General features: G+C 57.6%; 1 protein-coding gene across 1 annotated transcript in view; it reads left to right on the top strand.

Annotated features, from left to right (window-relative positions):
• The window catches only part of LRP5 (LDL receptor related protein 5), a 96795-nt gene that overhangs the window by 74412 nt on the left and 9930 nt on the right, over positions 1 to 12453 (top strand). The window contains 7 exon segments of the mRNA XM_081797651.1: positions 673 to 996; positions 1976 to 2175; positions 3928 to 4136; positions 5270 to 5460; positions 6099 to 6308; positions 8840 to 8965; positions 12028 to 12264. Coding sequence (XP_081653777.1) covers positions 673 to 996; positions 1976 to 2175; positions 3928 to 4136; positions 5270 to 5460; positions 6099 to 6308; positions 8840 to 8965; positions 12028 to 12264 — 1497 coding nt within the window.

Below are 12453 nucleotides of genomic sequence, written 5' to 3'. Positions count from 1 at the left end.
GGGCTCCCTGCTCGGCAGGGAGTCTGCTTCTCCCTCTGACCCTCCTCCCTCTCATGCTCTCTGTCTCTCATTCTCTCTCTCTCTCTCAAATAAATAAATAAAATCTTTAAAAAAAAAAAAAAAAGAGTTGCATGCTCCATGGACGAAGCCAGCTGGGCCCCCCTTTTAATTGATTTTTAAAAAAAAAATTTTTAAAAAGATTTATTTATTTGAGAGAGAATGCACACCCTCGAGCTTGGGGAGGGGCAGAGGGAGAGAGAGAATCTCAGGCGGACTCCCCGCTGAGCGCAGAGCCCAACACGGGGCTCGATCCCAGGACTCCAGGATGGTGACCTGAGCTGAAGGCAGATGCTTCACTGCCTGAGAGCCACTCAGGCGCCTCCGTCCACTCTACTACTGGTGGACATCTGGGTTGTTTCCCGGCTGTGGCTCTGTGCACGTTTTAGTCTATGTCATTGGAGTGGACAGCACGTGCATCTCCATTGCGGTGTAGGAGGGGACTTGCCTGGTCACAGGGTAGGTGGCCTCCAGCTGCAGCCGGCCCTGCTTGTTTTCCAAAGCGCTGGAACACTTTGACTCTGACGCAGGTTGCCAGGCAGCTTCGAACCAGTCAGCCCTGCGCTGTGGCCCGGCCGTGCATCGCTGACGCCGTGCCCATGTGTGTCCACGCAGGTCAGGAGCGCGTCGTGATTGCTGACGACCTCCCGCACCCCTTTGGCCTGACGCAGTACAGCGATTACATCTACTGGACCGACTGGAACCTGCACAGCATCGAGAGGGCCGACAAGACCAGTGGCCGGAACCGCACCCTCATCCAGGGCCATCTGGACTTTGTGATGGACATCCTGGTGTTCCACTCCTCCCGCCAGGACGGCCTCAACGATTGCATGCACAGCAACGGGCAGTGTGGGCAGCTTTGCCTCGCCATCCCGGGCGGCCACCGCTGTGGCTGTGCTTCCCACTACACCCTGGACCCCAGCAGCCGCAACTGCAGCCGTAAGTGCCCCGCTGTGCCCCCGCCCCTCCCCCATGTCGATCAGGCTGGCTCTGGGGACGGAGGCACAAAGAAGCCTCTTGTCCGGAGGTGCCTCGGTGTTCACGGATGGTTGAGTAGGCTGTACACTGCGTAAGCTGCACGTTACCTGGAGGCCTAGGCCTGGCTCTGTGAGTGAGTGCTCTCCCCTGTGAGTGGATTTTACATCCAAAGATCCTCCTATGGACTGACTCAGCTGAGGGCTTGGCCCATGTATTTGTGTCTTGATGAAGCAGCAGGTCCTCGACCCAGCCTGGGCCTCCCTACTCTTGGGATCTCTTTGGTCCTGTGGTCCCCGTCCCCTGAGGGTCAATGCAAAGGTGCAGTCACCCACCGGTGGGGATGCCTGTAACTCGAGTCTCTGCCCCTGTGGCTGGCAGACCTGGGGCCGTGACTTAGTTTCGAATCACCCAACTCTAGTTCTCTAACAGTGGCTCTAACCATCGCCTCCTACACGTTCTGAGCAGTGCGCTTTCTGCACCCAGGCAGTTTGGCTCACTGACGCCCCCGTAAAGTGTCCCCTCCCGTGTCAAGTTCACTTCATACAGTTTCAGCAGTTCACGTGAGCACATGCGGGCATACGGCAAATGATACGGCTATCTGAGCATTAAGTACAGTTATGGTTGGGAGTTTGGTATTTACTACCATCACCCTCCTTCTGTCTTAAGTCTTGATAATTTAAAAATGCTATCTATTTCAAAATAGTTGACGCACTTACGAAATGTTGAAACAGCAGAGACACACGTAACATGGAAAGTGGAATCCGCTGTAGTCCACCCCCAGGAAGTAGCTGTATGTCCTTCCCGTTTTCCCCAGTGCATCTAGTAGGTACATATGCAGATCTGCCTCTTAGGAGAAAGCAGAATGCCGTCCCTCCCTGCCGACCCCGTCTTCGGCTTCAGACGCTGACGCGCAGCCCCCTCGTCTCTTTGCCCATTCTAGCGCCCACCACCTTCTTGCTGTTCAGCCAGAAATGTGCCATCAGCCGCATGATCCCCGATGACCAGCACAGCCCAGACCTCATCCTGCCCCTGCATGGGCTGAGGAACGTCAAGGCCATCGACTATGACCCACTGGACAAGTTCGTCTACTGGGTGGATGGGCGCCAGAACATCAAGCGAGCCAAGGACGATGGGACCCAGGCAAGTGTACCTGTTGGGGGACACGGGGGTCGCTTCCACGAGGAGCTCCCCCGGGCCGTTTCCAGGCTGCCATCCCCTTTTGCTTAGCAGAGGGGTGCCAACAGAGCACGGCTTGCGCCAACAACAATCTGGGCTCTAATTATGCCCTCCCAGGGTATAATCCTGAGTGGTGTGAAACCCTTAGATTATGATTATGTGTAGAAATGGGATTTTTTTTTTTTCTTCTTTCTTTCCACAGTGGTTTTGTGCAAGGCTAGTTGGTATTGGTTATTCTGGATTTATTCTTAGTTCATTGGACTCGCAGAGTCCGTTTTGCTGTAATGCAACACATACGTTCCTAAACCTCATTACGCCACGCAGAATCACGCAGCAAAACCACAGGGCTGTGGGAGAAGGGGGCGAGGCGCACAGCACTCAAAATTCTTGCCAGGGACAGGTGAAGAAAAGATAGGGACCTCGTAAGTACAGGTGCACCTTTTTGCATATGTTAAAGGATTCAAGACGTAACCCCTAGTGACCTTGAAGAGACCCGGAGTTGGCTGAGGACATGGGGGCGGGAGGGCCGCAGCTCGTGGGTTTGCGTGAGCCGACGGGGCGGGAGGTTACGCGCCCAGCGCTCACGGGCGGCGGAGGGCGCTGCAGGTGTGGGATCGTGTGGGCCGCCCTCGCATTCACCCAGCATTTCTCGCGGATGAGATTGTGCTTTGGCAAATGCAAAATCCGTGTTAGGCTGACACTGGGCCCCAGTGAATCGATGCATCAGAACAAGTATGCCTTTTCAAAATGTTTATTGTAGCAGAACGGCCCGCTTTCACGTTAGGTTTCAGTGGCCTGTTCCGTGAAGGACCATCTCACGGCGGCCTCGGGACCTACTCGGGCTCTCCATGTGGCCAGCATTCCGTTCGTGTGGCATTCACCGCCTTGCCTGGCCCAGCCTGCCAGTTTCCAAAAACTCCTTGTACAGAAGCTGCTGAACCCTCCCTTTCTCTGTGGCATGGTCAGGGTCAGACCTCATGTCCTCATGGTGAAATCTTGGCTCTGTTACAAGACGACGCAGAGAAATGCCGCCGGTGGAGACTTCCAGACGATTTCTGTGTCTGTGAAGTTCCCTTGGCTCTTCTCCACCCTGACCTGGGCCCCAGCGCTGTGTGTCCGGGCTGGGCCTTGCTTCTGATAGAGTGCTCCATTGACAGCACAGCGTTGACAAGCCGTCCCCTGCGGTCTGTGTCCTTGGTTGGCATCATCTCTGCTGGCGGGGGGCGGGGGGGGGGTTGCAGAGTCTGGCAGAATGGTGGGAATGCGTTCCTTCCATCCCTTCCAGGGCAGGTGACAGTCGAGTTGAGTCCTTTGGAGGATGGGAAGTGTAAATTGATGGCCCGTGGCTTCCCTGCTGAGGAAGGTGCTGGGTGCAGATTGCCTTAAAGTCTCATCAGGAGGTGTTCTTTCCTGGTGTCTGGCAAAAGCAGGGAGAGACTTGGAAGGAAAAGTCCTTTAGGGACACCTTCTGGGTTTCTACTTAATTTGGGAAACATCTGTTTCCCTTCCTGTGAGTCTTGCTAAGCTCCACCCTCTGGTGGCTTTGATTCTTTTATTAGGGGCACCCCTTCCCCCCAAGGATAAAGTTTTGCTGATCCGACAGGAAGGGGCCCCAGACAGGGCTGGAGTCCTGACTTGCAGTCTGGACTCAGAAACTGAGCCCTCTGCCCTCCCGTGACGGCCGTAGCCAACGCTCAGATCTCTTCGTTTTTACAGCCCTTCGTTTTGACTTCTCCAAGCCAGAGCCAAAACCCAGATAGGCAGCCCCACGACCTCAGCATCGACGTCTACAGCAGGACGCTGTTCTGGACGTGTGAGGCCACCAATACCATCAACGTCCATCGGCTGAATGGAGACGCCATGGGTGTGGTGCTCCGTGGGGACCGTGACAAGCCCCGGGCTATCGTCGTCAACGCCGAGCGAGGGTGCGAGGCCGAGGGGTGGGCGGGCACCGCAGTGCAGGGTTCTGCACCCCGGCAGGGAGACAGAGAAAGGATAGAAGTTTTAGTTCATGGGTTTTGTACCATCCCCATCAAATCTGAACCCAAAACAAAAATCCCTTCCAGAGCATCCCAGATGATGGCTGGTTATTCACTTGCATACCTTCCATCACAGGGAGCTCACCACTTTTCTGGGCACAGCCTCAACTCCTGGGAGCTTCTTCCTTCCATGAAGATGTAGACAGACTCGGAGGGTCCCAAAGGGAATAACCAGGGTGAGAGGAAGACCGAAACCCACATGACCTAAAGCTCAGAACTAAAGCTAGGCACGGGAAGGTTTGGGGCCTGGCGGCAAGCACAGGACAGCCACCTTCGGGCACCTGCAGGGCTGCCACCAGGCGGGGCTCAGACTTGTGGAGGCACCGCTTGATGGAGCTCACGCCTGGGCACGGCTCCTGTGAACACGGGTCCTGGGCCGGGCAGACCAAGGTTGAAACCTGACCCCATCACTTGCTGCCCTTGCAACCTCACGCAGGTGATGTAAGCTCAGGGATTCGTTGTCTTCATCCGAGAATCTGAGGATGATGGTGGTCTCAGCCTCTGCAGCACACAAGGGTCAGGGAGCACAAGCCTAGCTGTTTTAGGTGGCTCTTTAACAACCTAATAGGTCTCCCTTGAGGCTGGCCTCCACGGAGGCGGGGACTTAGCCAGAGTGCGGGCTAGTCCTCGAGCCTGTCACAACAAACGACTACCATCTGGGGGATTAAAAGAACTTTCACAGTTCCAGGGCCCAGATGTCTAAAGCTAAGTGTCAGCAGGGCTGTGCCCCCTCGGGAGGCTCTGTGGGGACCCTTCCTTGTCTCTCTTCCAGCTTCTGGGGGCTCCAGGTGTTGACCAGGTGGCCTCACCTTGATTCTTAACGGCATCTACAAAGACTCAGTTTCCAATTAAGGTTGCATTCTGAGCTCTGGGTAGATATGAATTCTTTGGGGTGGGGGGACACCATTCAACCCCGTACAACCTTGGGGGCCAGCCCTCTCTGGTGCTTTGCGTGCTCCATCCTGGCCGTGGAGATGGCAGGCCGTGACACTCGTCCTTTACCTGCTCCCCTCCCGCAGCTACCTATACTTCACCAACATGCAGGACCGCGCTGCCAAGATCGAGCGAGCGGCCTTGGATGGCACCGAGCGTGAGGTCCTCTTCACCACGGGCCTCATACGGCCCGTGGCCCTCGTGGTGGACAACAGGCTGGGCAAGCTCTTCTGGGTGGACGCGGACCTGAAGCGCATCGAAAGCTGTGACCTGTCAGGTATGTGCCCTGGGGCTGCCCCGGGCATTGGGTCCCTCAGCAACCCACAGATCTGACCTTCAGCGGGACAGCTGGCCTCCCTCGTCATCCGTAATGGTGGTACCAGCCGCCACGTTTGTCAGGGGTCTGTTTCGGGTGGGCCTTGTGCTGGGGCTTTGTGTCTACCACATACAGTCCCAGCCGAGTGTTCCAGACATAGGTCCTGAATGATCCCCATGTGGTGAGGCAGAAGAGGAGTCTCCGCGAGGGTGGGTGACCTGCCCAGGGTCCCACAGCGCGGGCTGGGACAGGAGTGTGACCCCTCCGCCTCCAGCACCCACATTTGTAGCCGCCCTACAATGGGCTGCCTCTTAGACTGGGATGCCCCGAGGCCGGAGAGGAGCTTAGAGGGGCTTTTCTTCCATGCGTGGGGTCGGGGGGAGGGGCCAGCCCAGCGGGAGGCAGCCTAGATGGGAGCAGCGCTGTCCCAGGGCTGCTTGCAGATCGGCCTGCTTCCAGGGAAGCCGCTCTAGCTCCTGGCCCTGGCCAGAGTACGGAATCCCCTGGGGTTCCTGGCAAGCCCTCTGTTTTGAGCTGAGCGTGGACTGAGCTCTGGGGGTCAGCCGCCGCCACTCGGGGGGCATTTGTCCCACTTGCAGGGGCCAACCGCCTGACCCTGGAGGATGCCAACATCGTGCAGCCTATGGGCCTGACCGTGCTGGGCAAGCACCTCTACTGGATTGACCGGCAGCAGCAGATGATCGAGCGTGTGGAGAAGACCACCGGCGACAAGCGGACACGAGTCCAGGGCCGAGTCGCCCACCTGACCGGCATTCACGCCGTGGAGGATATCAGCCTAGAGGAGTTCTGTATGTGGGCGCGGTGGGGGGGGGAGTGTTGTGGGCAGGTGCCCGACGGGAGCGGGGGCATCTGTGCAGAGCCCTGAACCGATCCCGCGGAGCAAGTAGGAGGCTGGCCAGGGTGAGGACTGCGGGATTGGCGGTTGGTGGGGGCCACTCTCGGCCCTCACTGCTCCTCCGTCTCAGCAACAGATCCGAGTCTGACCCACCTTTAAATTAGTATCCCTTTTGATTAACTCCAACTTAACTGATGAGTAGCCTCACTGCCAAATGCAAAACGCCTTTGCCGCGTACGGGAACAAAACCATGGGCATGCCGTGGCTCATCGCACCCACTGTGCAGGGGATCAGGCTGGGAAATGGGACTTAGGATGCGCCCAACAGCTGGGAGGGAGGGACCCCTACACTTGGGGGACCTCTTGTTCCTCCACCCCCTCTGTGTATGGCTAGAGATGGATATAGGAGCATGTGTGTGTCTGTCTGTCTGCCCACTCTGTATTCAGTAAATACACCCCGGCTGCCGGCCGGATGCTTGCTGCCAGGACAGAGCGGTGAGCAGGGCCATCGCTGTCCCTGTCCTGTCCAGCTACCTTCAAGCTGCCCGTCTTCGAGGCCCTGGGGGCTGCCCTACTTGCCCGCCTCACCCGGGCCCCTCACCCTCCCGCTGGCCACGTCTCCCCTCCCCGGAGTCCCTGTCTCTGATCGCCTTTCCTGTCCTGCTCTGAGTGACTCCTACTAATTGCTTGGCTCCCCCTCGGCTCAAGCGGCATGTTCTCAGTGGATAAGCTTCTCTCTTGAGCTGGGGGCGTCACCTCTGATGAATTGAATCGGTCACTTCTGTGTTGACTGCTGGGTGGCTGGTTTCTGGCCTTGTGGGTTCTCGGCCGGGTCCTGGATAAGTGAAGTCGCTGGGAAAGTGGCTTCCAGGTCGCTCAGGCGCCTGACGGATGTGGGTCAGAGTGCCCGAGTTTCCCCGGCCCCTTACACCATTCTCAGCGAACCCACGGATTCCTGGGTGTCACAGCCTTGAGAACTGCTGGCCTGTGGTCAGAATGGTGAGCTTTGAACCCACGAACGTCCAGACTTGCTGGTGTTGGCACAAAGCCCAGCACGCCGACTGGCAGCTCCTTCGACCTGAGGGGATGGGAGAGCCAGGAAATGTTTAACTAACAGGGATGAGGTCGGAGACGGGGGCGTCGCTGTGAGTGCTAATGTGCAGTGTCTAGGGTGATGTGGAGAGGCTCCTCGTTTTGGGTGAGGGTGGGGGACCCTTGAGTGAGCTCTCCCGTGTTGGTCTAGGATGTGGGGCACCCAACCTGCTTACTCACGAAACTCTACAGCTCACCTCTAAACCACGGCTGGCGCTCCATGGCCCCTGGGCCCCATCCGGGCATCACCTGATTTTGTGAATAAAGTTTTATTGGCACACAGCCACGCCCATTGGCTTATGTGCCACACACGGCCGCCTTCCTGTGACAGCTGGAAGACTTGTGACAGATGGTCTGGCCCGTCACGCCAAAACTGTTTACTTTCTTGTGTATAGAGAAAGCGTGGCGACCCTGCTCTAAACCATGACCTCTATCACTTTACGCACTTAATCCCCGAGGTTGAGGCAGGACCCTGGTTTTTCTGTGGGGCGGGGGGCCGTGCTTTCTCTCGTTTCCTCTCACCTGAGGGAGGGCAGCCCCCTCCCAGGCTTCTTCCTGTAGGTCGGGTGTTGGTTAATTCGGTTCATTGAATTGAAAACTGCGAGTTCCCTGGGGATTCGCTGTCCTGCTGTTTATCCCCACGTGTATTAGCTTCCTGTGGCTGCCGTAACAAATGGCCACAAACTGGGTGACTCAACGCGACGGAAGTGTGTTGTCCTATAGGCTGGAGGCCAGACGTCTGAGGTCAAGGGGGCAGTGGGGCTGCACCCCTTTTGGAGGCTGTGGGTGGGGACGGTCTTTGCCCCTTCTAGTTTGTGGTGGTGGCAGGTGCTCCTTGCGTCCACAGGGCTCCGGTCCCTGCCTCTGTCATCACACAGACTTCTCCCCTGTGTCTGCGTCTTCACCTCCCCTGGGGTCCCTTACAAGGACACCCGTCGTTGGAGTTAGGGCCCACCCAGAAAATCCAGGATGATCTCCTCTCCGGATCCTTAATTTGATTACATCTGTGAAGCCCCTTTTTCCAAATAAAGTCACATTCACGGATTCTAGGCATTAGGACGTGGCTATGTGGGGGCCATCCCCCAATGCACTCCACCATGAGAGACCGGCAGTGCAGAGTGCTGGTTGTGGGCGCAGTGGGAGCTGGTGTAGACGGGCCAGCGTGTGATATGAGTGCTCTCAGCCTCCGTTTTCCTATCCGTAAAATGCACGGCAGAGGAAGTAGACCCCGTAGGCTGCCCTGGGAATTAAGTGGGACGATGTGTAGGGGCCTGGCCCACAGGAGCACCCATTCTTGCGAGTTCTTGCCTGGCCCTTGTTTCCAGCACCCTCTAGGCTGCAGTCCTGAGGTGAGAGGCAGAGCCCAACCCCCTCCCTCTTTTTGTCTCCACAGCAGCCCACCCGTGTGCCCGGGACAACGGCGGCTGCTCCCACATCTGCATTGCCAAGGGTGACGGGACACCACGGTGCTCGTGCCCGGTCCACCTCGTGCTGCTGCAGAACCTGCTGACCTGTGGTGGTAGGTGTGACCTCAGCACTTTCTCCTGGGACACTGGGTTCCCCTCCTGCCAGGTCCCTGCCCAGCATCCTTTTAAAATCACAGTCACTGTGGCATCCAGCCTCCAGGACCAAATGTCTGTCTGCCCTCCTTTTCCAGTGTGTACATTTGGGGCTGTGAATTTCCCTCGAAGTACTGCTTTGGCTGCATCCTACAAATTTTGATAAGTTGTTTTCTTCCCTTTGTTTAAATTGCTTTAAAATTTCTCCTAATTTTAAATTTCTTTGGCTCCTGAGTTATTTAGAAGTGTGTTGATTTGATATCGAAATAATTGGGGATTTCCCAGCTATCTCTTTGTGACTGATTTCTAGTTTAAAGATTTATTTATTTTTATGAGAGAGAGAGTGTGAGTAGGGGGAGGGGCAGAAGGAGAGGGAGAATCTCAAGCAGACTCCTTGTTGAGCATGCAGCCTGACGTGGGCCTGGATCCCAGGACCCTGAGATCATGACCTGAGCCAAAATCAAGAGTTGGATGCTTAACCAACTGAGCCACCCAGGAGCCCCTGATTTCTAGTTTAATTCCACTGTGGTCGGAGAACATACTTTATATGATTTCTACCCTTTTAGCTTTGTTCAGGTGTATATTATGACCCAGCATGTGGTCTTTCTTGGTGAGTGTTCCGTGTCAGCTTGAGAAGGTTGTGTCATCTGCTCCTACTGGGGCAAGTGTTCTGTAGATGTCAGTTAGATCCGGTTGGTGGATGGTGTTGTTCAGGCCATCTCTGTCCCTCCTGACTGCCTGTGAGCTCTCAGTTACCGGCGGGGGTGTTGAAGTCTCTAACTCCAATAGTAGGCTTGTCTGTTTCTCTTTGTAGTTTTGTCTGTTCTCCCTCCTTCCACCCTAGATCCTCTTCTTCCCCTAAAGCTGAGTGGGGAGTGGTCAAGAATGTAAGCTTCGGGGTCAGACAGACCTGGTTCAGATCCCAGCTCTCCCACTCCCCAGCTGAGCAATCCTGGGCTGGTCACTTGCCCTCTCCGAGCCTCCGCTTTCTCTTCTGTGGAGTAGAGAAGTCGAGAGCACCTGCCTCGGAGTTGTTGTGGTATTGCGTAACGAGCACCTTGCATGGTCCCCAACACGTGGCACACAGGAATGCCAGCTACTATTAGGTTGTGGGATGCTGGGCAGTCCTAAAAAAAAAGGTGACAATTGTCATCATCGCTGTGATGAAGCCTAAATGCCAGGGCTTCCTCTTTGCTGCCCCCACTGTCCCCCAGGTGACATTGGATCCTCTCATCTCCCCTTCTCTGTGAGCTCAGAGGCTGGTTTTAATCCTGTCCCGTTTCTGCTTATCCTCGCCCCTTACGGCACCCACACTGTGTCCTACACACAACAGATGCTCAGCACGTGCCTGTCAGTACACGCGTGCCCGTTCTCAGCTCGCCTTGCCCCTGGAGCTCAGGGGGTAGGACCACAGGGCCTGTCCTTCTGGAGCTTTCTCCTGCCCTGCCTTACACTGTGAACCCCAGAGAGCTTTGCCTAGAACAGAGGGGACATTTTGTGGCTGTCCCTGGTGGGGGCCACCTTGACCCTCGTGAGCTTCTTTATGGCTTTTTTTCCAAGTTCCAGCCCCAGGGCTCACGTGGTTTTGTGGCCTGAGTGGCCCTGACTCCCACAATGCCCGGGCTGCCCAGAGTGCTCAGCTCTCCCTTGGACCCCAGCCCTGGGCCTCTACCTGAACGAGGTGCCCCTTTGGCCCCTCCGCAACCCCCGGGTTCGGCCCTTCAGACTTGTGGATGCCTGGCTACTTCTCTGGGGAGAGCACAGGAGGATAGGAGCTCGGAGGGGTTCTCAGGGGTGACGAGGGGCCTGGTGCCTCACGAGGTGGCAGGCGCCAGACGGCAGAAGGTGCAGCCACGTGCTTCAGCTTTCTCAGTGGCACCGCCACTAAAGCTGTTTCAGCCCTTCCCGAGCCAGGCACAGCCACACACAGCCACGCTTACCTTGCCATCCTGTGAGGAGCGTGGGGCGTAGCGTGGCTGCTTCTGTTTTAGGGATGAGGGAATGGAGGCTCTGGGAGGTTGGGGCGTTTGTCTGGTTGCGCAGAGTTGCCGAGGGGAGCGTAGGTTCAAACCCACACCTGTCCAACTCCCACCCGATCCCACCCTGCTCCCCAACTGAGTCCTGGCCGAAACCTGGCCTGCACTCAGGAAGGTGGACATGAGGAGAGGAGCGACTTGCCATGGTCACCTGGGAGGAGGTGGCCCCAGGTCTCCTGTCTCCTGCTCACCCACTTCCCCACCTTTAGGTGACTCCCTCCACCGGGAGCCTTCCTACTCCCCCTCGCACCCTCCCACCATGGCATCCTCGCGCTCCTGCCTCTTCTTAGCCTGCTCCCCAGCAAGATGCCCAGCAGGTCCTCCAGCAGCCCCCTGCTGTATCCGTGGGCGCCCTAGCCACCCGCAGAGTCCCAGCCCCACTGCTCCAGCTGCCCCAGACCTATAAGAGATGCAGGTCCAAGGGGAGTGTGTGTGTTATGTGTGTGTGTGTGTGTGCAGGCACTGGATGCTCGGGTGTGGCCGGGCGGGCACGCAGACTGACTCTACGCTAGATGGGTAGCCCAGCCTGGGACCCCAGGCAGGCAAAGGTGGGGCTCCAGTTGGGGCTCCAGTGGGCATCCCCGGAGACCTGGCCCAATGCCCTGAGGTGCATGTGAGGAGATGGAGACCCATAGGAGGTGGGTCGGCCCTGGCTTCTTCTCAGTGGTCAGGATCGAGTTTCTAGCTAAGAGCGTTTTCTCCTCAACTTGGTGTAGCACCTGCTGCTTAGAGCTCAGGTTTCCATTCAGGACCCTTTCCCCACAGTTAAAAAAAGCAACAAAGAAGATTCCTGTCTCCTCTCAGCAAACATTTATGACCCCCACTTTCATCTTACGATGGGGCTAGAGGCGGGACAGGATAGATCACACTGCCCTAGAGACCGTGTGGGTACAGCACCGTGATGGAGCTGAACCGTCTCCCGCTTGGAAGCCCAGCAGCGCACGGCCCCGCGGGGCGGTGCGTGATGGTGTTTGTGTCCTCCGCAGAGCCTCCCACCTGCTCCCCCGACCAGTTCGCGTGTGCCACCGGGGAGATCGACTGCATCCCCGGGGCCTGGCGCTGCGACGGCTTCCCCGAATGTGACGACCAGAGCGACGAGGAGGGCTGCCCGGTGTGCTCGGCAGCCCAGTTCCCCTGCGCGCGGGGCCAGTGCGTGGACCTGCGCCTGCGCTGCGACGGGGAGGCCGACTGCCAGGACCGCTCCGACGAGGCCAACTGCGACGGTGAGGCCGGCCCCGCCCCCTGTTGGCTCCGCCCCACCCCGCCTGACCCTGCCCCTGCCCCGCCCCCTCCTCAGCCCCGCCCCTGCCCCTGCCTGCCATAGCCCTGCCCACCCCCCCACCCCCGCTTCTGGCCCCGCCCCCACCCCCCTCTGGGCCTGCTCCATCCTGGCTGCCCCCTCCCTGAGTTGC

Source organism: Leptonychotes weddellii, chromosome 11, assembly GCF_054177405.1.
Source record: "Leptonychotes weddellii isolate Sample4059 chromosome 11, ASM5417740v2, whole genome shotgun sequence".
Lineage (NCBI taxonomy): Eukaryota > Metazoa > Chordata > Mammalia > Carnivora > Phocidae > Leptonychotes > Leptonychotes weddellii.
The sequence above is the reverse complement of the archived record's forward strand: the minus strand, read 5'-3'. Positions and strand labels throughout refer to the sequence as shown.